Below are 25,357 nucleotides of genomic sequence, written 5' to 3'. Positions count from 1 at the left end.
GTCAATTATGATACGTATTTTCAAATTCCAGAAAAATATTTTTTTTTACATTTTCTGAATATTGACGTAATTTGACGAACGGATTTTCTAGAAAATTGCCATCATTTCTGAAAGTTCTGCCCTTTCGCCTCCTAAACATATCACTTTTTTCAATAAAATGCTGAGAAGTTTTGCTCTTTTGTCAGAAATTTACAATAATTCTGAAAAGTTCTGCTTTCATGCCTAAAAATCTCACTTTCTTTATATGTAGAATACTCAAGAGTTTCGCTTCTTTAGCCAAAAATTGTTAAAAAATTCCACTTTTTGGCAAAGCTTGGGTACCATTTTTTCAAAATTTGATGCTTAAATCATCAAGAAGTTTCCTTTATTTTTACGAAGTGTTGCAAAATTTTACAAATCTCTCATAAGTTTTTTGGGTTTTCTAGCAATTTGCATTTTTGAAAATTGTTGTCCTGAGCTCGAAATGAAAGGTTCAAAACCAAAATTGAAATCTCAAACTGAAATCGATAAATTAGATAACCGAATCCTAAACCACAGTGATCAAATTTATTTAATTTAGGCAGAGGTTTCTGTTTTTTTTTTTGGTGGTGGGGGGGCTGTAGTTTTCAAAATGTCGATGAACGCTGCAGAACTGCTTGAAATCGCCTCCAGTCGACTCAGCATGTTGAAATTTAAGTGTACTGTGAAGTTAAGTTTTCTAACTTTATTGTTGGAAACAATTTTGTGGAAGTTTCAATTTTCGAAAATCTGCTGGATGCTTCAGAACAACCAAAAACGGTTACAACCCCCGGTTTCTAATCAATTCGGAGGTAGATATTTGTAGTGAATGTCAAAAAATTGAAGTTATGCCAAATTTCTGCTTACTAGGTCAATTTGGTAAAATACTGATTTTTTTCTCCATTTTTTGCTCAAATTTGATTTTTAAGAATTGATTAAAAAACGAAAAATGCACTTCAATTTCTGAAAATGTCGGCTAATGATATATTTTTGCATGCTCTTTCGATCTTGCTTTGTTCGTCGAGACATTGTAAAAATAAAATTCTTACCCATAGCTCAATTTTGAAAAATTATGAACTTACCTGGCTCTTTCTTTAACCATTCAATATCGAATTGAGCGTGAATTCATAAATCTGATCCATATTTGCAAACCTCACGATTTCTTGTTTTAATGGGCCATGTACGTAGCAATTTATATTATTTCGCTCATCTGCGCTTTGCAACAAATCATCATTGCAACTAATACTTTTTTTGTTTCGATATCAAGTTTGAAATCACGTTCCTTGTAACTATACCTATTGGTTCGCTTAAGTCATCAACTAATTCAACGGAAAAATCTTACTTGGTTCATTAAGTCATGTGATGTGTAGGTAGTATTTTTGAGTTTTGAAAAACTATATTAAGATATGTGTGATCATGGCATTTAAAGGTTTTATTTTTAGTCTGTGAGCCACCACGTGTAATGGTGCTTGAAGGTATCGGAAATGATGAAAAATTCAACGGAGAAAAACATTTTTGTATGAAATGGATAATTTTGTTTGTGGCTCCTGTGAGCTACAAACATTCATGGTTCAACGCTACGGCGCGGTGCCGCTTAGTACCTACGTATTTTAATGCAATCTGCGCCAAGGCAGCAAGGAAATGAATTAAAAAAATAAGAAAGAACCCATACAAAAAATAACATTCTTGAAATCGTACCATAAAAATATAATTCAAAGAATAGATAGGTAATTAGGTATAAATAGTAGATGATGTAAAATAAATTTGGTAAAAAACGTTATTGTCAGGTGTGAAGGCAAAATTTTACAAAGAATATTCATATTGTAAAAAAAAGAACAGAAAATTGAAATACTGAAGAAATTATTGAAAAATGTCATAAAATTGAACACTAACGAGGAAGTGATTTATAATATTCGGTGAGAAATACCTTTCAATAATTCATCCCTTCTCCAACCCATCTTTCTACTTCTAATAGACACTCTCTGCCTACACAGCAGTTTCTTGTATTTATTATTTCTTTCAACGCTTTGTAACAATTCTTCAAAGCGATCAGTAATTTTTGCGTTCATTTCAGCACTTTTTGCATCGATCTCAAGTTTTAAATTATGTATTTGATCGCTGATCATACGAACTGCTTCATCAATGGATCCGCTGCTCGATGAAGTTTTCTTTATGACATCTGACGATAAATTCTGGTTCATATCTTCGGCAGAATTACAGTGCTTTCGTTTTTCTACGATTTGTTCGGCTTGTTTTATGATTGTGAGGGGCATTTTCCCGATTGTTTTGTCAGAATCACCGATTTCTATGCGGTATTGATCAAGGGAGTCTATTTCAAGTTTCTTCTGTTGCTGTCTTTCTGGCTCACCAAACACTCCAGATATATCAACATCCCTGAAAAATCTGTGATTTAAAAATTCTGGGCAATGCTTACGGAAAACCTGCAATGACTTGCTGTTGAGTAGACGTTCTAATTTCCATATCAATTCAACTCGAGACATCACGGCAACTATTTCCGAGTCTTTCATGATGGCATTCGTATCACTGATGGCCAAACCATTGAGTAGATTATAAAGTACCATGGGAATGAGGAAAACGAAAAGGGAAAAAAACACATAACTGTAATTGAAATTTTCACCTAGAGGTAGATTAGAAGTATCGAGTTCTCCGGTCATCATGATAATCGATTTGATAAGCGATACTTTCAGGTCTGGCCACAAATTAAATGAGTTTTTAATTCTTTGGTTGGATGGATCAACATTAGTTTGATTTTCTGACGATATGTACTCTTCTGTTTTATCTCGGAATAAAATGTAAAAGCTGTTCGCAAACGATATAGCCAGGATCGAGAATAATGCGAAAAATTTGGCAAAATTTAGTGCCACTGTTTTAAACATTTCTATATAGACCGAAAACCACGGATGTTTACCAAGTATAAATACAAGCTCTATACACGACAATACATTAACAGTGGCTCCTAGATGTGCGTTGCTTTGATTTGTAAAGAAAACACCAACTGCAACTATAATCATTATTTCTAACCAGTTTTCACGTGATCTGAAGTATTGCTTCTTTGAAAGAAGAAATTGGCAAAGTTCTCGTAGAATGAACACGATGTAAAACAGGAATGTTACTATTCCAAGTTTTAACCACGAGGCATTACATAAAATTGAAGAGGTTTGATGGTTGATTTCAGTATCGGTTGGCAGAGTGCTATTGTAGCTGGTCGATAGCGATGGACAGTCGTGAATTTGGAAAACATACGCGTTCAAGGCCACACAAAATGATAAATAAAATGCAAAATTGAGGACGTAATATTTCCTAATGAGACACCATTTCACATAGAGAAAGCTCGCTGACAGCGGATGCTTGAGTAGTGTTCTCAACTCTGGTTTTTGCTGAATCTCATGAAAAAATTCCATTTCGTTACCTATTGCAGATGAATTTTGATCGACTGATTTGAATATGCTGTAGTCAAACTTCACTTTCTGAACTTGACCGAGAATACCTCGTTGTTCTATTTCCAAATTAATGCCGTCATCAAAATATTTTTCCAATATTGTTGATGGAACTGAGGTTAAGGGAAGCTCACCACAAAAATTTTTTGAATAGAAATCGGCACCGGCGTCTATAAGAGACTTGATGGCAAATTCATTTTTAAATGCGACTGCATAATGAAGCGGAGTCGTGTCGAAGAAATCTTTATGATTTATATCTAGTAGAGGAACAGTTTGGGAATTGTAAGTCAATAGTAATTTTAGAATCTCGCGATGGGTGTTTTTTGAGAAACCTTGTCGATCCATACCACATATTACGAAAAACAAAACCGATCCCGATTTTTTATTAATTTGCAAATGAGCATTGTGTGAAATCAACTTGGTAACAATTTCATAATGACCCATATACGCAGCCACCGCTAATGGCGTAATTGCGCCTAAATAAAAGATGTCAAGAGGATCATTGGCTAACGTATTTAGTTGAACCTGCTTTTCTAACAGCGCATCTACTACGTCGATATAACCTTTTTTGCAAGCTACGTATAAGTATGTCTCGTTACGAATAGTAAGGCTTTTGTCCAGAAATTCCGTGCTCAACTCGGCGATTTGATTTAAAAACAATTCTGGCGCATTATTACGGAGATATGAATATAGTATCTTTTGGAGTTCACTTTCTGACCTAGACCGAGCCTGGAGTCCTGGTTCTAGTTGGGGATATTTCTGCAATATTATGTCACGATAAGTACGAGCATGACCATATTGACCATGAGAATCCCTTTGAAGTTCCATATCCACATCGAAGTACTTGATGAGCAACCTGACTGTTTCGATACTCCCTAAGAGTGGTAACAAGTGTGCAGATTCTGGAGCGAAGTTTTCAGAACGGTAGTACGCCATAAGTGTGAATATGTTGACGTCATTCTTTTCGACTGCTGCTTGAATTAGAGTATCATAAAATTTACGTTTTTCTTCCGGTTCCACTTTCAATATATCAGCCACAACCAGATAATTTATCGTAGTTGTGTCTAAATTTCTTTTGAAAGCTTCAGCGAGCTCTACTCCTTCCCAGTGTGTTCTCCAAGCTCCGTTTAGTAGCAGAATTAGAACATACTCACTGGTTTCGCTGGATTTACAAGCCATATCTAATAGAGTCATTCGGGTCCCTTTATGCGGCATTTCCCATTTATGATTGATGTCCAAGTCCTTGCATTTTATGATTTCTTTGAACTCGTCCAAGTTTCGCTGTTCGAAGGCATTCAATAGCTTTTCTTCATTTGTCATTTTTTTAAGAGTATCCAATTCCATCTGTACAACAGTTGCAGCACTCATTGCAGAACGTTTTATGAAATTTGATATGTTACACAGAAACGAAGAACGATAAAAAAAGCACTGTTTACAGCTGAACGACAGTTTGAGAACTAGACTAAAAATGATTAAAAACGGCGCAAAATTTAGCTTTTTTCTGTAGAGCTCGGTAGGATGGCGATAATTATCAGTGATGAATCTGATGACGAAAATCGTTATCGCCGTGCTCACATTCTGTACTCGTATGTAGGTATTCTATGACTTATAAAAATTGTTATTTTGCGTTTTAAATTTTTGATGTTCCATTTTGAAAAAGTGAGACAAATTTATTCGAGCAAAGCGAAGGCTAAAGTTTTTGAAAATTCGTATTTAAAGAAGTATAAAAATGATGGATAATTTTTATGTGGGAAATTTTTTCGGCTTCAATTTTCAAAAAAAAAATTGAAGTGGCCTGAGCGAAGCGAGGGCAAAAGCTTCAAAAATACGTATTTTCAGAAGTAAAAAACAACGTTTTTAATGTGAAATGTTACTTTTCTTGAACTTTAATACTTTTTAACTTAATTTGAATGATGAAAATTTCAATTTTGAGTAAGAAATAAAGCGAACGAGGCCAAACGAATTACATATACCGAGTATAATTCAAGCGTGACAATATGTTTTATGAAATCTGTTTTATATCTACTTTCGCAAATATTTCACCGATCCAAATTTTTCTAAATTTAAATTCATGCCGAGTTCAACATTTGGCGATTTTTTTAAAAGTTGGTAAATTTTCAAACTTTTTTCGAATGGTTTGCACAATTCTTAAAAATGTATTCATGTCGGACCCGTAAGCTCGCGAGCAAAATCGGCTCGTGCAGACTGAACTTTGTTTCACTTGTGAAATTCTACCGCGCGTTGTGGAGGAGCAGGGTTCAATTGGAGAGCTTTCTGAAAATTTGATTGAAAAAAAGTGGTGACTTTTCCAAAAAATTCCGTTCGAGACCATGATTCGACTTCTGGCAATTTTCAATTATTGGGAGGGGGGCAAATTTTACAAATTTTATGACATATTCTGCAGTTTTGACAAATTATCATTCAATTTTGAGAATTTCCGATCAATTCTTGATATTTTTTAATAATTTAATCACTTATAAGCAGAATTTTACCCAATTTTTATGATAGATACTTTATTTGTGAATTATTTCTGGTTCTTTATACAACGTCGAGATCGTCAGAATTCTTACTTTGGCTTTGGACCATTGTTATTTCACATATCTGTTGATTGATCAACAATTTTATTACTAACTAATCCACCTTAATTTTTTTTTTGTTTCAGGTGAGTACCTCGCGTATAAGAATAAGTGAGTAATTTTATAATCTATGCATGAGTCGAGTATTTTATGATTTTTTTGAACCCGTCCAAGTTTCGCTGCTTGAACGAAACCAATAGCTTTTGTTGATTTGTAATGTGCGATGAGTTGAGTATCCATCTACGTGGCACAAATCATAGGACGTTATGAAATTGGTACTTTACACGGAAACGAAGAACGATAAAAAACACCGTTGACGGTTGAGCGATAGTTTGATAACTCAAACTTATTACTTAAATATAACGCTAAATTTAGCTATCTAGCACTAGCAGAGCTCGGCACAATGGCGATAATAATTTGTGATGATGAATACTGTACGGTTGGGTGGCAGTTATGGTTTATTTGTCATTATAGGAGAAGATGATTGTAATCGCCACTGCTCACCAATCACCAAAGCTCTACATGATCGAATAAAAATACTCGGAGATGACGTAGGTACCGCTTCTGTACAAATACGTACTATTTTCAAATTCCAGAAATAGTAGATTATGCAACTAGGGAGATAATGTGATTTTCAACAAATTTCGAGGTTTATTTCCCGAGCGAAGCGAGGGAAGTAACTCAAATATATTTTACGTTTTTAAGGGAGAAAATCGCTAGTTTGTCCACCGAGTGATTAGCGAGCGGGAGATAATGTAGTGGATTATCTCCCTAGAAACGTAAAAATATTTTTTTTTACATTTCCTGAATGTTGATCCACTTTGACGAATAGCTTTTCTGGAACTAACGATGATTTAGAAACATTTTCAGCAGGAAAACGAGTTAAGACAGAACAAAAAACAAACAACGTTCATTTCAGCAATTTTTCCATCAATCTCAAGTTTTAAATTAGGTATTTATTTAAAGTCTCGCTAGTCGTCAAATCTTTTTTTAAATTGTCGCTTTTTTAGTTCAAATTGCCAAAAACGTTCAGGTTTTTTTTTTCAAAGATGCTCGAAAAATCTTTCAATTTTGTCAAAAATTGCCAAAAAATCTGCCCCTCATCGCTTGTGTTGTTGAAAGTCTTGCTTTTTATCAGATAATTATAGGCATACATTCCAACTTTTCACCAAAAATTAACCACAATTTCTCGCGTTTTATCAATATTTCTTCAAATTTTTAGTTTTTTTTTTACCTATAATTATGTACCGAAAAGACTCCTGTATTCATAATTCATAAATTTTTAAAACGTACCTACTACCTTTTTAGAAAATTGCTCAAAAACTACGGTTTTTTTCAAAGATTTCCAAAAAATTGCAGAAAAATTTCAAAAAAGTTCCGCCAAGTTTTACTTTTTTTCAAAAATTTTTTCGAAAGTATTGTTTTTTTGCCATAAATTTTTCAACCTTGAACGCGAACTCATAAATATAATTTTGAAAAGCATTACTTTTTTTAATAAAATTGCTCAAAAACTACAATTTTTTGCAAAAATTTTCCAAAAAATTTCGCTGTTTTTCGTAAAGTTTCATTTTCTTTCAAAACATTTCTCAAAAGTACTGCTTTCTTGTCAAAAGTTGCCAAAAATTCTCAAAAGTTCTGCTTTATTATTCAAAAATATCACTTTTTGGAATAAAATGTTCGAATGTTTCGATCTTCTGCCGTGTATGGGAAACAATTCCGAAAAGTTCCGCTTTCTTGCCTAAAAATCTCACATTTTTCAATAAAATGCTGTAAACTTTCGCTTTTATTTGTCAGAAATTCGTCAATAATTTCCAAAAAACTTCCACTTTTTGTCAAAAATTGAACACGTTTTTCTAAAATCAGATTCTTACAATATTACTTACCGAAAAATGTCATTTTTATCTCAAAAATTTAATGAGTCCACCCGATCCTACGAGTATTTTTTTTAAAAAATCTAAAACGTACTTATCTACAGGTTTCTTTTTTTCCAAACATTTTTAAATAAGTATTTTTGCTTCATTTCAAAAATTCTTGGAAAATATTACTTTTTTTCACAAAAAAGCTCAAAAACTACCCTTTCTTGCCAAAAATTTCAAAAAAGTTCCGCTGTTTATCGAAAAGTTTCATTTTCTTTCAAAATATTCCTCATAATAGTATTGTGGTTTTTTGCCAAAAATTCCTAACAATTCTAAAAGTTCTGCTTTTTTACAAAAAAACATGACTTTTTTCGATAAAATGCTCTAAAGTTTTGATCTTTTGCCGCGAAAATTGCCAAAAATTCCGAAAAATTCGCTCTCAGGCTTAAAAATCTCATTTTATTCAATAACATGGTTAATAAGTTTCGCTGCTGCTATCACTTTTTGTGTCGATATCAAGTTTGAAATCACGTTCCTATAATTTGCTCGCTTCAGTCATCAACTAATTCAGCAGAAAAATCTTACTTGCTTCGGCGTTTTTTCACGACATTCTCCTGTAAAATCTTGTCTTTCATTCATTTGATGTGCCACACTTACGATCTCTCAGTATTAGTCCATGCAACGTATAATATTATTTTCAAATTTTGAAAATCTAAATTTTGGTGATTTAGACAATTTTTTAGCCGGAAAATGAATTTAAAAAAGAAGACAGAACAATCAGAACACAAAGAAAATGTAACATACTTGAATTTGTATCATAAAAATATAATTCAAAGAATAATTAGGTGATTATAAATATGTACATAGTCTATAATGTAGGTAGATTAAATTTGATAAAAATAAGATATTGTTGGGCGTAAATGCAAACATTTTATACAAAATATATATTCATATGAAAAAAGCAAAACCGAAAGTATCGACTGAAAATTAAAAAACTAAGTAAATTATTAAAATTTCAGCATTTTCCCCATCAATTCAAGTTTTATAAATTATGTATTTGATCGCTTATCAGATGAACTTCTTCATCAAATGGATCCGCTATTCGATGAAGTTTTCGTTACGACGTCTGCCGATAAATTCTGACCCATGCCTATCTTTGGCAGAATTAATGTGATTTCGTTTTTCCATGATTTGTTCGACACGTTGGATAATTGTGAGGGGCATTTGTCCGATCTTCATCATGGATCCTCCAAATAGATGTACTGCGCAATTGTTCTTATTCCGTTGCTCGTATGGTACTCGAAAACAGTTGCACAGATTTTCCGTCACAACAACCTTGAAAAATCTGTGATCTAAAAACTCTGGAAAACATCTACGAAAAACCTGCACTGGCTTGCTGTTGGCTAGACGTTCTAATTGCCATATCAGGTTAACTGGAGACGTCACAGCAATTATTTCAGAGTCTTTCATGATGGCGTTCGTATCACTGAAGAGTAGATTATAAAGTACCATGGGAACGAGAAAGATATAGAGAGAAATAAACACATAACTGTAATTGAGATATTTAACCAAGGGTAAAGTAGAAGGATCAAATTCTCCGATCATCGTGATTACTGATTTGATGAGCCATACCTTCAAGTATAGCCATGAATTAATCGAGTTATTAGTTTCAGCTTCTGACGAAGTGTACTCTGCTGATCTGTCTCGGAATAAAATTGATATAGCCAGAATCGAAAACAATGCGAAAATCAGGACAAAATTTATTGCCACTCTTTTAAACATGTCTATATAGATCGAAAACCACGGATGTTTACCCAGTAGAAATACTAGCTCTGTACACGACATTAAATTAATAAAGGCTGTCAGATGTGCATTGCGTTCATTCGTAAAGAAAACACCAACTGCACCTATCATCATCATTTCCAACCAGTTTTCAAATGATTTGAAGTATTGCTTTTTTGAAAGAAGAACTTGGCAAAGTTCTCGTAGAATTAATACGATGTAAAGTAGGAATGTTATTCTTCCCAATCCTAACCTCGATGCATTACATAGAATTGAAAAGGTATGATGCTTGATTTCAGTATTGGTTGACAGAGAGCTGTTGTAGCTGGTCGATGACGATGGGCAATCTTGAATGTGGAAGATATACGCGTTCAAGGCCACGAAAAATGATAAATAAAATGCAAAATTAAGGAAGTAATATTTCCTAATGAGACACCATTTCACATAGACGAAGCTCTCTGAAAGCGGATGCTTGAGTAGTGCTCTCAATTCAGGTTTTTGCTGGATCAGATCAACAAATTCCATTTCGTTTCCTGTTGTAGAAAAATTTTGATCGACTCGTTTGAATACGCTGTAGTCAAACGTCACTATCAGATCGAGTTCGCTGTACCTTTGTCTTTTTTTCAAATTAATGCTATCGTCGAAATAATTCTCAAGTATTTTAGGTGGAACTGAAGTCAAGGGAATCTTACCCTTGGGATCTTTTGAATACAAATCGGCACCGGCGTAAAGGAGAGACTCGATGGCAAATTCATTATTCGAAGCGATTGCTAACTGAAGAGGGGTCATGTCAAACTCATCTTTGTGATTTATATCAAGTGCAGGAACTGTTTGCGAATTGTAAGTCAAGAGTAATTTCAGAATCTTGCGATGGGTATCTTTTGAGATACTCTGTCGATTCATACCACGTATTACAAAAGTCAAAGCCGATCCCACTCCATCAGTTTGCAGATGAACATTGTGACTGATCAACTTGATGATAACTTCATAATGACCGAAATACGCAGCTATCGTTATCGGTGTAAGTTTGGTTATATCAGAGGTGCCCAATAACCTCTACAACGTAATCTTGGTGTAATGAATTTAGTTCAACGTTTTTTTTCAACAACGCATCTACTACGTCTGCATAACCACTTTTGCAAGCTAGGTATAAGTACGTCTCACCATTGCGGTTGTCCGGTAATTCCGTTCTCAGTCTGGAGATTTTATTTAAAAACAATTCAGGCTCATTGCACAGTAAATGGAAAAATAAAATATCGTGGAGCTCTCTCGCCTTCGGTGACCTAGTTGGAAATTCTGGTTCTAGTTGGGGATATTTCTGCAATATTATTTCACGATAAGTACGAGCTATTTGCACGTCGAAGTACTCGATGAACACCCTGACTGCTTCGATACTTCCTTCGAGGAGTAACAAGTGTAAAGATTTTGGAACTGTGTTTCGAGAGCAGTAGTATGATATAAGTCTGATTATGCTGACGTCATTGTCTTGGACCGCTGTTCGAATTAGAGTATCATCAAATTCGTCTTCTTTCGGTGGCACTTCCAATAGATTAGCCACTTGCAGGTAATTTCTCGTGGTTGTGTCTACATTTTTTGTGACAACTTGAGTGAGCTTTTTTGTGCTCTCATACTTTACTACTGATGCTCCATTTAGTAAAAGAATTAGGACATACTCACTGGCTCCGCTGGATTTACTAGCCAAATCTAATAATCTGCTATTATCCGGATCTCCGTAGAAATAATCGATGTCCACGTCCTCGCATTTTATGATTTTTGCGTACTCGACCATGTTTCGCTGCTTGAAGGAAAACAATAGCTTTTCTTGGTTTGTCACGTTTTGATGAGTATTCAATTCCATCAGTGCAGCACAAATGACAGAACTTTTTATGAAAATTGATACGTTACACGGAAACAAAAAACGATAAAAAAAACACTGTTCAAAGCTGTACGATAATTTGAGAACTTGACTAAAAATTATTAAAAACTGTGCAAAATTCAGCTTTTTACCGCAGAGTTTGGCTGGATGGCGATAATTATCAGTGATAAGTCTGATGACAAAATGCTCCATCATAGGTTATAATGGTGACGCTTGTCGTTAGTATCAGTCATCGTACGGGAGGTTGGTCGTTATCGCTACTGCTCAAATTAATTGCGACGATATTGGCGATTTTCGTCGATGTGGCAGATTATATCGTAAACACGAATTTATTTGCTGTTTGTTTCAGTATTTTTGGGTTTTCATTACAATTTAAATGTATGTATTTTATTCTCTCTTTTTTTGTAAACAATTTTGCATAGGTACTTCAGATAAATTTTGTTTCTTTGATCAGAGACAACAAATTCAACATTTTCACGCCCCTGGACAAAATTACAATACAATTACCAATCCCACCCGACTCAATTTTTAAAAACATTTAAAAGATACTTAGCCGGAGATTTCTACGAGAAAACTTCATTTTTTTTCAAAACTTGCCCCCAACGCTCCGCTTTTTGACCAGAAGTTGCTGCAAAAATTCCACTTCCTGTTAAAAATTTCTTCAATGAGCCGATTTTTGTTAAAATCATAAAAGTCATTGTGTCAGAAAAGCCAAAAAGTTTCGCCTTTATTGGTGAAAAAAAATTCCAAAATGTCTCGTCACTCGTCAGTCGTTAAAAATTGTTGCCAACAAATTTCACTTTTTTTCCAAAGATTCCTTAAAATTATTCTGTTTTGCCAAAAATTGCCAAGACAAACTTTTTGCTTGAATTCGCGAAAGTCTTGCATTTTTTTAAAAATAGGCATAAAATTCGATTGTTTACCAAAAATTGACCACAATTTCTCGCGTTTCATTAAAATTGCTTCCAAATGTTTAGCCTTTTTTCCCCTATTACTTAATTAGGTGAAAAGATTTATTTTTTCCAAACATTTTAGAAAATTTTTGCTTCGTTACAAAAATTTTGAAAAGTATTACTTTTTTTATAAAATTGCTCAAAAACTACCCTTTTTTGCAGAAAATTTCAATAACGTTTCGCTGTTTTGGCAAAAAGTTTTATTGTATTTCAAAAAATTTCTCAACAGTTTCGATCTTTTGCCAAAAATAGTCAACAATTGCGAAATGTTCCGTTTTTCCGACTTGAAATGTCACTTTTTTCAATAAAATGATCAACAGTTTCGCTTTTTTGCCAGAAAAAAGGAGGGTCATTATGGCGATTTTCGTGCCCCTCTCTACTTCGAGACTTGGATGGCCTTTTCTTATAGGGGATGGTCCCTATTATTAATATCAGGTGATATTTTCCCAGGGGAACCCATAGGGGGGCTGTGGGGTGGCCCCAAAGTCGAAAATTTCAAAAATTTTTAGAACCACTGCTCGAAAATGTAAAAAATTAAAAGTAGCGAATATATGTTGCTTTAAGGGTAAGCAATGCGGCACGTAACGGTTTTTCATTTTTGACCTTTTTAGGGGTTGTGGTGGGGGTATTTCTATTTTTGAAAATTTTGGAACCCCCTTTTTTGACCCTTCCCGTCGAGCCACCCTAATGCCCTTTTCATGGTTTATTGCTACTAGTAGTAAGTTCAATTGATATTATTTGCAACCCCCTCATCAACTTGGCTCATATCGAAAAACTCAATAATTTTTGACTTTTTTTTGAGGTCCATATTTTGGGAAACCATGAAAAGTTATCGAGGTCCGGTTTGCGGCAAATGTGTTGCATTTTACTTCTTAATCGACTGGCATGCTTGAATTTTTATTTCAAGTTAATTTTTTACCTCATTGTTGCAGATCACTTTTGGGGGTGGCGAACTTTGAGAACCCCTGAAAAAAGTTCTAAAGTGAATTTTTTCAAACTTTGAGCTGAAATGGTCTTAAATGCATGTGTTTAACCAATATAATATGCGAATGCGATATTTTAATACAATTTAGTCATTTTGGCTGATTTTATCAAAAAAAGTAGTGTTTTAACAACAGGCATAGCATTTCCGGCAAAAGTTCTGAAACTTCAATAACACTTTTCTCAGCCCCATTCCAACCGATTTTGAAAATTTTTCAGTATGCTATGTATATCCTTATTAGGTATCCCCACAAACATTTTCAACCCCCTCCCCTTATATTTACCCTTCAAAATGGCGTATTTCAACTTATTTTATACTTTTTAGCAATAATAAATATTGAGGCGGCCAAGTGCTCTCTATGATGAGTGTAGCAAAAAATCTGACGTCATATTCGTGGTCAGCAGTATCGAATCATAAGAAAACTATACCCTACTCATTAATTCTTAGTTATTTTCCCTAAAATTCCCATTTTACCCCCAACGCTCCCTACGACACATTTTTACACCATTTTGAAGGGTAAATATGAGGGGAGCGGGTTGAAAATTTTTGTGGGGATACCTATTGAAGATATATGTATATAACATACTGAAAAATTTTCAAAATCGGTTGGAATGGGGCTGAGAAAGGTGTTATTGAAGTTTCAGAATAGGGGGGCACTCCAAAAAGGGGAGGGGGTGTGGATCTGAAACTTTCCACGCGGAAGTTTCTCAATGGTACCTACATTCCATGCCAATATCAACTCGAACGATTTCGATGACCATTTCACCCCTCTTAGGCGCCTATAGCCTTTATGTATTTTTCAGAGAACCCCCCTCATTTGAATGGTTGTAGTTCCGCCCCTTTTGAACAATCGGAAATTCGACGTAGATTCTTTTATCTAGCCACATATTTTTCGCTAAAATGCAGTTCGGGGGAGAAAATGGCGAAAAACTGATTTCGGTGGAGGTTCCACCCCCTTTTGAGGGGGCTCCGGACCCCGTAGGGGCCAGGACTTTTAGTAGGTTGTTGAGGGGACCTCTGTGAACAATATCTGCGGATGATCGGTTTGATATTAATTTTTCCTGTAAAAATGTCTTTAATGACTGGACTAAACCACGAATACACGTAGCTTAACTTTTGCCGGAAATGCTATGCCTGTTGTTAAAACACTATTTTTTTTGATAAAATCAGCCAAAATGACTAAATTGTATTAAAATATCGCATTCGCATATTATATTGGTTAAACACATGCATTTAAGACCATTTCAGCTCAAAGTTTGAAAAAATTCACTTTAGAACTTTTTTCAGGGGTTCTCAAAGTTCGCCACCCCCAAAAGTGATCTGCAACAATGAGGTCAAAAATTAACTTGAAATAAAAATTCAAGCATGCCAGTCGATTAAGAAGTAAAATGCAACATATTTGCCGCAAACCGGACCTCGATAACTTTTCATGGTTTCCCAAAATATGGACCTCAAAAAAAAGTCAAAAATTATTGAGTTTTTCGATATGAGCCAAGTTGATGAGGGGGTTGCAAATAATATCAATTGAACTTACTACTAGTAGCAATAAACCATGAAAAGGGCATTAGGGTGGCTCGACGGGAAGGGTCAAAAAAGGGGGTTCCAAAATTTTCAAAAATAGAAATACCCCCACCACAACCCCTAAAAAGGTCAAAAATGAAAAACCGTTAAGTGCCGCATTGCTTACCCTTAAAGCAACATATATTCGCTACTTTTAATTTTTTACATTTTCGAGCAGTGGTTCTAAAAATTTTTGAAATTTTCGACTTTGGGGCCACCCCACAGCCCCCCTATGGGTTCCCCTGGGAAAATATCACCTGATAATAATAATAGGGACCATCCCCTATAAGAAAAGGCCATCCAAGTCTCGAAGTAGAGAGGGGCACGAAAATGGCCATAATGACCCTCCTTCTTTGTCAATAAGTTTCACTCTTTGTCAAAAATTGACCATGTTTTTCCAAAATTTCATGCTTAAAATTAATGAAAAAGTTGATGGTTTTATTTTTGGTCCGTGAGTCACCACGTGCGATGATCTTTTAAAGTATTGGAAATGATATACTTACTTGAAAAATTTAACGGAGAAAAACATTTTTTTATGATCTGGATAATTTTTGTTTGTGGCTCGAGTGAGCTACGAACATTCAACGCTATGGTGCTGCTGAGTATTTTAATCCTATCTCCGCCAGGGCTAGAGTGGTAAATATTCGACAATTTTTTAGCAGGGAAATGAATTAAAGAAAGAAGATAGAACACGAACAAAATGTAAACAGCTTGAAATCGTACCATAAAAATATAATTCAAAGAATAATTAGGTAATTACCTACATATAAATATAGTAGATGATGTAAATTAAAGGTAAAAATACATAGTTGCGGAAAGGCAAAGATTTTATGAAGAATAACAGAAAATTTAAATACTGAAGAAATTATTGAGAAATGCAATTAATTTGAACACTAATCAGGAAACATCATTACATTCGATGAGAAATACATGTCAATAATTCATCCCCATCTCCAACCTGTTCTTTCGGCTTCAAATAGTCTGCCTGCACAACCGATTTCAGTAATTTATTATTACTTTCAACGCTTTGCAACAATTTTTCGACGCGATCAGTAATTTTTGCGTTCATTTCATCGATTATTATCTTCATTTCTGTATTTTTTTGATCGATCTCGAGTTTTAAATTATGAATTTGATCGCTCATCTTATGAACTGTTTCATCGATGAATCCGCTGTTCGATGAAGTTTTCTTTGCGACATCCGTCGATAAACTCTGTTCCATATCTTTGGAAGAATTACTGTGATTTGGTTTTTCTACAATTTGTTCAGCTTGTTTGATGATAGTGAGGGGCATTTTTCCGATTACTTTTCCAGGGTTACCAATTTCTATGCTGTACTTATCTACGGAGCGTACAACAACTCCCCTTTTTCCAATCCTTTTCGAAAGTCTCTCCAGTTCTTGTATTTCTGGATCATCGTGCTCTCTACTATTCATAACAACATCCCTGAAAAATCGGTGATTTAAAAATTCTGGGCTACGCTTACGTAAAAACTGCAATGACTTGCTGTTGAGTAGACCTTCCAATTGCCACATCAGTTTAACTCGAGACATCACAGCAACTATTTCCGAGTCTTTCATGATAGCGTTCGTATCACTGATGGCCAAACCGTTGAGTAGATTATAAAGTACCATGGGAACGAGAAAGATGAAGAGCGAAAAAAACACATAACTGTAATTGAAATTTTCACCTAGGGGTAGATTAGAGGTATCAAGTTCTCCGGTCATCATGATAATCGATTTGATTAACGATACTCTCACGTCCGACCACGAATTAATGGAGTTTTCTATCGGCTGGTTGGATGGATCTACATTGGTTTCATTATCTGTCGATGCGTACTCTTCTGTTTTGTTTCGGAACAGAATGTAAAAGCTGTTCGCAAACGATACAGCCAGAATTGAAAACAATGCGAGAAATTTGGCAAAATTTAACGCGACTGTTTTGAACATTTCTATGTAGACCGAAAACCACGGATGTTTACCAAGTAGAAATACGAGCTCTATACACGCCATTACATTAACAGTGGCTGCTATATATACGTTGCGTTCATTCGCAAAGAAAACACCAACTGCAGCGATCATCATCATTTCCAACCAGTTTTCAGGTGATTTGAAGTATTGCCCAATTGAAAGAAATATTTGACAAAGTTCTCGTACAATGAACACGATGTAAAACAGGAATGTTATTGTTCCCAATCCTACCCACGGTGCTTTGCATAAAGTTGAAGATGTTTGATGGTTGATTTCAGTATTGGTTGACTGAGAGCTGTTGTAGCTGGTCGATGAAGATGAACATTCATAAATTTGGAAAATATAAGCGTTCAAGGCCACGCAAAATAATAAATAAAATGCGAAATTAAGCAAGTAATATTTCTTAATGAGACACCATTTCACGTAGAGGAAGCTTTCTGAAAGCGGATGGTTGAGAAGTGTTCTCAACTCTGGTATTTGCTGAATCTGATGAAAAAATTCCATTTCGTTACCTTTTGTAGAATCATTTTGATCGAATATGCTCTAGTCAAACGTCACTGCCTGTGCTAGACCGATGATACCTAGGTATGTTTTCAAATTAATGCTGTCATCAAGAAATTTTTCCAATATTGTTGCTGGAACTGAAGTTAAGGGACTGCTACTGTTGGGATCTTTTGAATACCAATTGGCACCGGCGTCAATGAGAGATTTGATGACAAATTCATTTTTAAATGCGACTGCATAATGAAGTGGGATCTTGCCAAATACATCTTTATGATTTATGTCTAACGCAGGAACAGTTTGAGAATTGTATGTCAAGAGTAATTTTAGAATCTCGCGATGGGTATCTTTTGAGTTACCTTGTATATGCATACCATGTATGACGAAGGTCAAAACCGATCCGGATTCTTCATCAATTTGCAGATGAGCATTGTGTGAAATCAACTTGGTAACAATTTCATAATGACCCATATACGCAGCTACCGCTAATGGCGTAATCTGCCAACAATGGACATCAATATCGTGATCTCTATCAGCTAATGTATTTAGTTGAACATTTTTCTCTAACAGCGCATCTACTACGTCGATGTAACCTTTTTTGCAAGCTACGTGTAAGAAGTAGTATGTGTTGTGATCATGAATAGTAAAGCTTTCGTCCAGAAATTCCGTGCTCAGTTCGGCGATTCGATTTAAAAACAAGTAAGGGGCATTGTTGGAGAGATATGAATATAGTATCTTTTGGAGTTCACTTTGTGACCTAGACCTAGTTGGAAGTTCTGGTTTTAGTTTGGGATATTTCTTCAATATTATGTTACGATAAGTACGAGCATGACCATGAGAATCCCTTCGAAGCTCCATATCCACATCAAAGAACTCGATGAGTATCCTGACTGCTTCGATACTTTCTAGAAGTGGTAACAAGTGAGCAGATTCTGGAGCGGCGTTCTTAGAACGGTAGTACCCTATAAGTTTCATTGTGTTGACGTCATTCTCTTCCAGTGCTGTTTGAATTAAAGTATCACAAAATTTATGCATTTTCATATTGAATGTATGAGCCACGAACAGATAATGTCTCGCGGTTTCGTCTGAATTTCTTTCGAAATTATCAGTGCGCTTCACTTTCGTTTCTGAAGCTCCGTTTAGTAGTAGAATTAGAACATACTCATTGGCTTCGCTGGATTGACAAGCTAAATCTAGTAGAGTCCCACCCGACTCTACGTAGATATGATCGATGTCCACGTCCTCGCATTTTATGATTTCTTTGAACTCGTCCAAGTTTCGCTGCTTGAAAGCAGTCAATAGCTTTTCTTGATTTGTCATGTTTTGAAGAGTATCCAATTCCATCTGTGCAGCACACATCACGGAACGTCACAATTGATAACTTGCACGGAAACGAAAACCGATTTTTAAAAAACACTGTGAAAAGTTGGGCGATGGTTTTAGAACTAAAAATTTATCAAATACCATTTAAAATTTAGCTATGGCGCATTTAATGTAGGATGAACTTTGTTTCACTTGTACCTACTGTACGATTCTATACAAAGTAGGTATCGGTGTGTAAAATTCATCCGCGAAAGTACCCAACAAAGTATAGCCCGAATCAGTATCAAATAAATTTGTATGAAAAAAAAACCAGATGCGATACGTTCCCCCTTTCCCCGCTCGCAACATCGCGCCCATGATCATGGAATAAGTGGTTTTAGACGACACTACGAGTTGCGTCCTTGTCTTTCGCGCCGAATATGTTTGTAAACATGTATTCGCGACCTGTAAAAATTCCATGTACCTACTTACCAATCAAACTGTGCTCTCGCAAAATTGCTATATGCATTTTCTTCAAGGATAGACGACACCAGACTGACCACTGGTTTTAACTACACAACTTTGCGGTAAAAATAAAAATCCACCTCACACCTTTTAAATGATCACCTTTAAAATCTCCCCATCTGTCCTTGTCACACGCTAACGCTGAACGCTCGTGTTGAATAAATTAGCAATGGCATAATATGTTTGTAAACATTGCGAGTTGCATGGTACATATTTCTGCATCCGCGCCTGGTACGGATGCAATATTATGTCACGATATGTACTTACGAAAATTACCACGAGAATCCCTTTGAAATTCCATATCCACGTCGATGTACTCGATGACCACCCTGACTGCTTCGATACCTCCTTGAAGCAGGAGTAAGTGCGAAGATTCTGGTACAGTCTTCCGAGAACAGTAGTATGCTATAAGTTTAATTGTGTCGACGTCATTTTTTTGGACCGCTGTTCTAATTAGAATATCGTCAAATTCATCTTCTTCCGGTGTCACTAGATTAGCCACTCGCGGATAATTTATCGTAGTTTTTGTCTAAATTTTTTATAGAGGCTTAAAAAATCATAACGTTATGTCAATGAATTGATATTATATCAGCGAAGGACGACTACATTTTACTAATTTTGCCGCCGAAGAAATTAATACTTACTTGAGATGGTGAGATTTTAAAATCAAGAAAAGAGATAAAAATGACAATTCTTCCGATTGATGTATTTATGACTAGTAAAAATTTACATTTTCCTTTTTGAATTCAGAGACGAAACTAAAGACTTTCTTTGGAGGATGTGGACTAAAAATTTTCCGACTGGCATAAGAAAAAATTTTCCGAATGAAATAGCGACCGATTGATATGTTCATATGTAGCATTCTATGACATATAAAAATTTTAATTATGCGTTTTGAATTTTTAATGTTTCATTTTGGAAAAGAGAGACGAATTTACCGAGCGAAGTGAAGGTAAAAGGCTAAAAGCTTTCGAAAATTCGTATTTAATAAAAAAGATAATTTTTACGTAAGAAATTTTTTTTGCCTCAAAATTACGAGAAAATATTTTTTTTTAAATTTTCGCTTTGTTTCAAAATTTTAAAAAGAATTACCTACTTACTTGCTTTTTGTAAAATTGCTCTAAACTACCTTTTTTTGCAAAAAATTTCAAAAAAGTTCCGCATGTTTTGTCGAAAAGTTTCATTTTCTTTCAAAAAATTTCTCAACAGTGGGTACCTATTGCTTTTTTGCCAAAAATTAAAATTGACAACAAATTATTCTTAAAGTTCCACTTTTTTACCTATCAAAATATCAGTTTTTTCAATAAAATTCTTGAAAGTTTCATTTTCTTGCCAGGAATTTGTCAATAAGTTCCAAAAACTTGAACTTTTTGCCAAAAATTTAACACGTTTTTCTAAAATTTGATGCTTAAAATTACAGAAAAGTGTCGTTCTTTTCAAAAACTTTTACAAAAATTTGTTTTTTTCACTTTTTTTTCGAGAAATTTCTCAAGAATTGCTAAAAATTTCAAAAAAATCCGATTTTTATATTAAAAATTTCATTTGCAAAATTTTTCAAATTGTTTTTGTTGCCAAAAATATTGTGTACAATTTCCAAAGCGTTCTATTTTGCCAAAAATTGACTAAAATTCTCGCATTTGACAAAAATTGCAATAAACTTTAAAAAATTGCATTTATCCAAAAAACTGTCGAAAACTTTTGCTTTTATACCAAAAGTTTTTGAAGTTGGGCTTTCTCAAGAAATTTCCTTTTTTGAAACAAATTCTGGAAAGTCCTCACCTGTTTTCGAAAATTGCTCCGAAGTTACAAAATATCGTAGTCCCATTTTTGTGACAGAAATTGCCAAAAAAAAAGTAAGTATGTACATTGTACTTACTTTGCAAAAATCTTACACTGAAACTCTGTATTTTTAAACATTTTTATAAAATCAAAAAGCTTGCAATAAAAAAATATACAAAGAAATTTAATGAAGCATAGAAAACATTGAGATCTTATTTGACAAAAAAATTAAAATTTTACATTTTTTATTTATTTATCTCATCAAGAACTTCTCTCTCTGCTTGAGATGTACCAGCAGGCAGTGCCTGAACCACTGATTCGAGCATTTTCTTCATTCCTTGAACACTTTGCACCAGGTTTTCCTCACGTTTGGCCATTTTCACTTCGATTGCAGCAATTTTCTGGTTGATTTCCAGGTTCAAATCGCGTATTTGATCGCTAAATCGATGAACTATCTCATCAACTGATTCCTTCTTAGACGAATCTTTCATCATTCCATTTTCTGGCAAATTCTGATCGAAATTATCAAAATCGTATTGGTTTCGTTTCTCCAATATCTGTTCGGATTGTTGGACAATATCCGAAGGCATGTTGCCAAAATTTTTAACCTTAGAAATGGTTTGTATTTTATTATTTTCGCTTCTTCGTACCGATATAAGCATTTCTTTACCAATTATGCTCGACAGTGTGACATTATCTCTGTACAGTTTGTTACGAAAAGACAAACATACGTTTTCGAATCGCCTGATTGCCTTGCAACTGAAGAGCCTTGATCCGAGAGACCGAAAATATTCGAATGGATTGGTTATAGCTAGATGTTCCAATTGAGATATCTGTTTGACTCGAGATATCAGAGCGACCACTTCGGCATCTTCCATGATTTCTCTCGTATCGCTGACTGCCAACCCATTCAGCAGACTGTAAAGAACCATGGCGACGAGGAAGACGAACAGAATGAAGAATACGTAACTGAAACTGAAAGTTGCCCCGAGGGGTAAATCAGAAGCGTCGAATTCACCAGTCATCATGATTATGGATTTTATAAGCGATATTTTGGTATCTTTCCACGTATTGATTAGATTTTCACCGCCATCTTCGTCATCTTGCTGACCTTCAATTTTGGTACAATTTTTTGGCGGCGATGGAATTTTCTTGCTCGTTTCGCTTCTGAACAAGATGAAGAAGCTGTAGGCGAACGATCCGATCAGAATCGAGTACAGGGTGAGAAATTTGGCGAAATTCAACGCCACCGTTTTGAACATCTCTATGTAGATAGAAAACGATGGATATTTACCCAGCAGCAGTACAAACTCAATCCACGACGTGAGAATGACTGTCGCTGCTAGATGAGCATCGTCTTGGCACCAAACGTGAGCTGCAATCACCGAGATCATCACCACTTCCAACCAGTTCTCCAATGAACCAAAATACTTTCGGATTGATACAGAAAGTTGGCAAAGTTCTCGAATAATGAATATGGAATAAAATACCAAAGTTATCGGCAGCAAGCAGGGTACGTGGCATAGAAGGGATAAAGTTTCGGTATCGTGTTGCATAGTAGGGCAATCCTGAATTTGAAAAATATGCACGCTCATGGCCACGCAGAAGGTCAAATAGAAGGCCAAGTTCAAATAGTAGTATTTCTTGACCAGACACCATTTCAAGTAAAGGAAGCTTTTAGAGAGAGGGTGCTTGAATAGTTCTCTCAGTTCGGGTATTTGTTCCATTAAATCGAACGATTCCATCTCGTAACCGGTTGGAGTTGAATTTTGGTCTAGTCTTCGGAACACACTGTAGTTGAATGACATCTTCTCGCCGATTTTCGTCGGGCAGACCCATTCTCTCTTCAAGCTAATACAGCTGTCGAAATAGCTTTCCAGGACGTAATCTGGTATCAGAGTTAGGGTAGGTTTGCCATCGGGATCTTTTATGTACGGATCAGCCCCAGCATTGAGAAGTGACTCGATGACGAACTCGTGATTGACTCCTATGGCTAGTTGAAGAGCGGTCATTCCAAGCTCATCTATGTGATCTATATTTAATCTCTCGGAAAAGGGAAACTTTCGTTCGAGGAATAGTTTCAGAATTCGGCGATGATTTTCTGCAGCATTTTTCTCTTCTCGCATGCCACGTATTAAAGAATGCAACACTGATCCGGTTCCTTCGGATTGAAGTTCGACTTCTCGAGAGCTCAGTAACTTGTTGACTATCTCGTAATGACCTTTGTAAGCAGCCACCATTATTGGCATCGTTTTGTTATAAGGGTAGCCTGGATTTTTAGCGAATTTATTCACCCGAATGTTTCTCTCTAGCAGGGCATCTACTACATCGATATGATTAAATGCGCAGGCTACGTGTAAATACGTCTTGTCGTTATCTGAAATGCTATTGCTTAATATTTCTTCACTGACTCGGTCTGCTAGACTGAGAAATAATTCGGGAGCACCATTTCGCAAATAGAAGAATAAAATATCTTGTATTTCGCTAATCGATCTAGTCGGAAGTTCTGGCTCCAGTTGAGGATATTTCTGAAGGATTATTTCACGACATGTATGAGCCCTACATTGAGGATCCCTTTGGAACTCTTTGTCAACGTCGAAGTACTCGATGAATACTCTGACTGCTTCGATGCTTCCTTGAAGTAACACGAAATGAGGTGCTTTTGGATTATGTTCGGGTTTTTGAGGAAGGCAGCGAGCTATGAATCTCATTATATCGACGTCGTTGATCTCGATAGCAGTGTGCATAAGGTTATTTCTGAATTCATCGCTAGCTGTTGTGATTCGTTGTCTCAGAGCCATGCTGAGTTGCTGTATCGTATTCGGATCTGAATTGGCGATCGCCTCGTTTAGAGCGAATTTCCCAGTGACGTGATTTTTGAGCCAGATTGAGGCTCCGTTTAAGATGAGAATGGAAGCGTACCTGCCATTTCCGCTGGATCGACAGACTAGGTCTAATAACGTACCGTTGTCTGGGTCGCCGTAGAAGTAATCGACGTCTATGTCTCGACATTTTATCAGGTTGTTGAATTCGTAGAATTTTCGTTCCTTGAAGGAAGACAAAAGTTCTTGTTGATTCTCGGCTTGGTTTGTTGACAAACACGGATCACAGATGAGATCGGCCATCGGTGTGAAATAGTTGCAATACACGAATACTATACGAATCAAGAATAAAGACGACGGGATTAAACGTTACGCGATCACTCGAGAATTTTAACACTAACATTATCGAAATGTTGTGATAATAAATGAGAATTCGAATAGCAGCATTTTTTTTAGTGGGTATTATGTGTGTACTATGTATAGTCTACGAGTATTCAGTGTGAGATTCATAAGACGTCACTAGTCTAATCATATTATTTTTACTTGTGGAATTCATCCATGAAAAAAGTATACTATCGGGATAATGTTATCTGCTATTTCGGCAGGTTGGTTATTTTTGTTTCAAGTTTCCGTTTTCATTGCTCGTTAATCGATTGATAGAAGCGTTTCTAACTGAAGTTAATTCGTGATTATGAATGGGTGATTTTTTATTTCATTTTTTTCTGAAAAGTATGAGACAAAAGGTTTCATGTTGGTAATTTATGTGAAAATTTCAAAAGTTGGTCTTTGATCCAATTCAACTGGCAAGTAGTACTGTATGAAATCAAATTTGGCTGGAATTTTTCTGGCTCAAAATATTCGGTGTGTTTTTTGTATGTTTGGATTTAAAATGTCAGAAAAGATGATGTGTATTTTGGATTTTCGCAGTTGCTTATCAGAGGGGGGACTCGGTAAAGCCTAAAAACCCTCAATTTTCTGAATGGCTGGGTTTAGGTTAGTTCTTGGCACTCTTCTCACTCCTAATGATTACTTCAACTGTTCACTTGCTCATTGGTGTGATTTTTTAGTAAACTTGGCAGAAAAATAATAACGGAAGAGTCATTATCAAGTCGGAGACCCAACAAAAAAATTATAAATATCCATATCATAAGAGAGTTGGCCCCATGCCTCCGTCGAACCAAAGTTCTGAAAAAATAGCTTTCATCGTAAAGCTCAGGTCAGTCCCAGTTGAATTTTAATGTCGAACCCCCTTCAGTTTCTAGTATGAGAATGATTTTGCGACTCATCAAATTTTTTCGAGAAATTCGAATATTCCAACAAAAATATTTTTGGAGAATTTTAAGCTCAAAATTGAGTGACAATTTTTGAGATTTTTGAAAAAGTGTCATGTAACTTATCAAAATGATGGATTAAAATTTC

At 35.4% G+C, this 25,357-nt stretch overlaps 4 protein-coding genes across 4 annotated transcripts in view; 1 reads left to right on the top strand and 3 right to left on the bottom strand.

Moving 5' to 3' along the window:
• Nucleotides 1–25,357, top strand: part of LOC135833529 (serine/threonine-protein kinase/endoribonuclease IRE1-like) — a 328,041-nt gene that overhangs the window by 60,925 nt on the left and 241,759 nt on the right. The window lies entirely within an intron of this gene.
• Nucleotides 1,652–4,823, bottom strand: LOC135843118 (transient receptor potential cation channel protein painless-like). Its single transcript, XM_065360872.1, has one exon. It carries the CDS (start codon nucleotides 4,821–4,823, stop codon nucleotides 1,902–1,904), a length of 2,922 nt encoding a protein of 973 aa, XP_065216944.1. The 3' UTR covers nucleotides 1,652–1,901.
• Nucleotides 15,752–17,513, bottom strand: LOC135833644 (transient receptor potential channel pyrexia-like). The gene has a single exon (XM_065347416.1). It carries the CDS (start codon nucleotides 17,511–17,513, stop codon nucleotides 15,951–15,953), a length of 1,563 nt encoding a protein of 520 aa, XP_065203488.1. The 3' UTR covers nucleotides 15,752–15,950.
• On the bottom strand, nucleotides 21,279–24,414 carry LOC135833587 (transient receptor potential cation channel protein painless-like). Its single transcript, XM_065347376.1, has one exon. The coding sequence runs from the start codon at nucleotides 24,239–24,241 to the stop codon at nucleotides 21,362–21,364; it is 2,880 nt and encodes a 959-aa protein (XP_065203448.1). The 5' UTR covers nucleotides 24,242–24,414; the 3' UTR covers nucleotides 21,279–21,361.

The sequence above is a fragment of the Planococcus citri genome, chromosome 1 (assembly GCF_950023065.1).
Source record: "Planococcus citri chromosome 1, ihPlaCitr1.1, whole genome shotgun sequence".
NCBI lineage: Eukaryota > Metazoa > Arthropoda > Insecta > Hemiptera > Pseudococcidae > Planococcus > Planococcus citri.
The sequence above is the reverse complement of the archived record's forward strand: the minus strand, read 5'-3'. Positions and strand labels throughout refer to the sequence as shown.

Bases quoted from the DNA above. Each gene is read 5' to 3' on its own strand.
- LOC135843118 (XM_065360872.1), bottom strand. From the start codon at position 4,823: ATGAGTGCTGCAACTGTTGTACAGATGGAATTGGATACTCTTAAAAAA.
- LOC135833644 (XM_065347416.1), bottom strand. From the start codon at position 17,513: ATGGAATTTTTTCATCAGATTCAGCAAATACCAGAGTTGAGAACACTT.
- LOC135833587 (XM_065347376.1), bottom strand. From the start codon at position 24,241: ATGGCCGATCTCATCTGTGATCCGTGTTTGTCAACAAACCAAGCCGAG.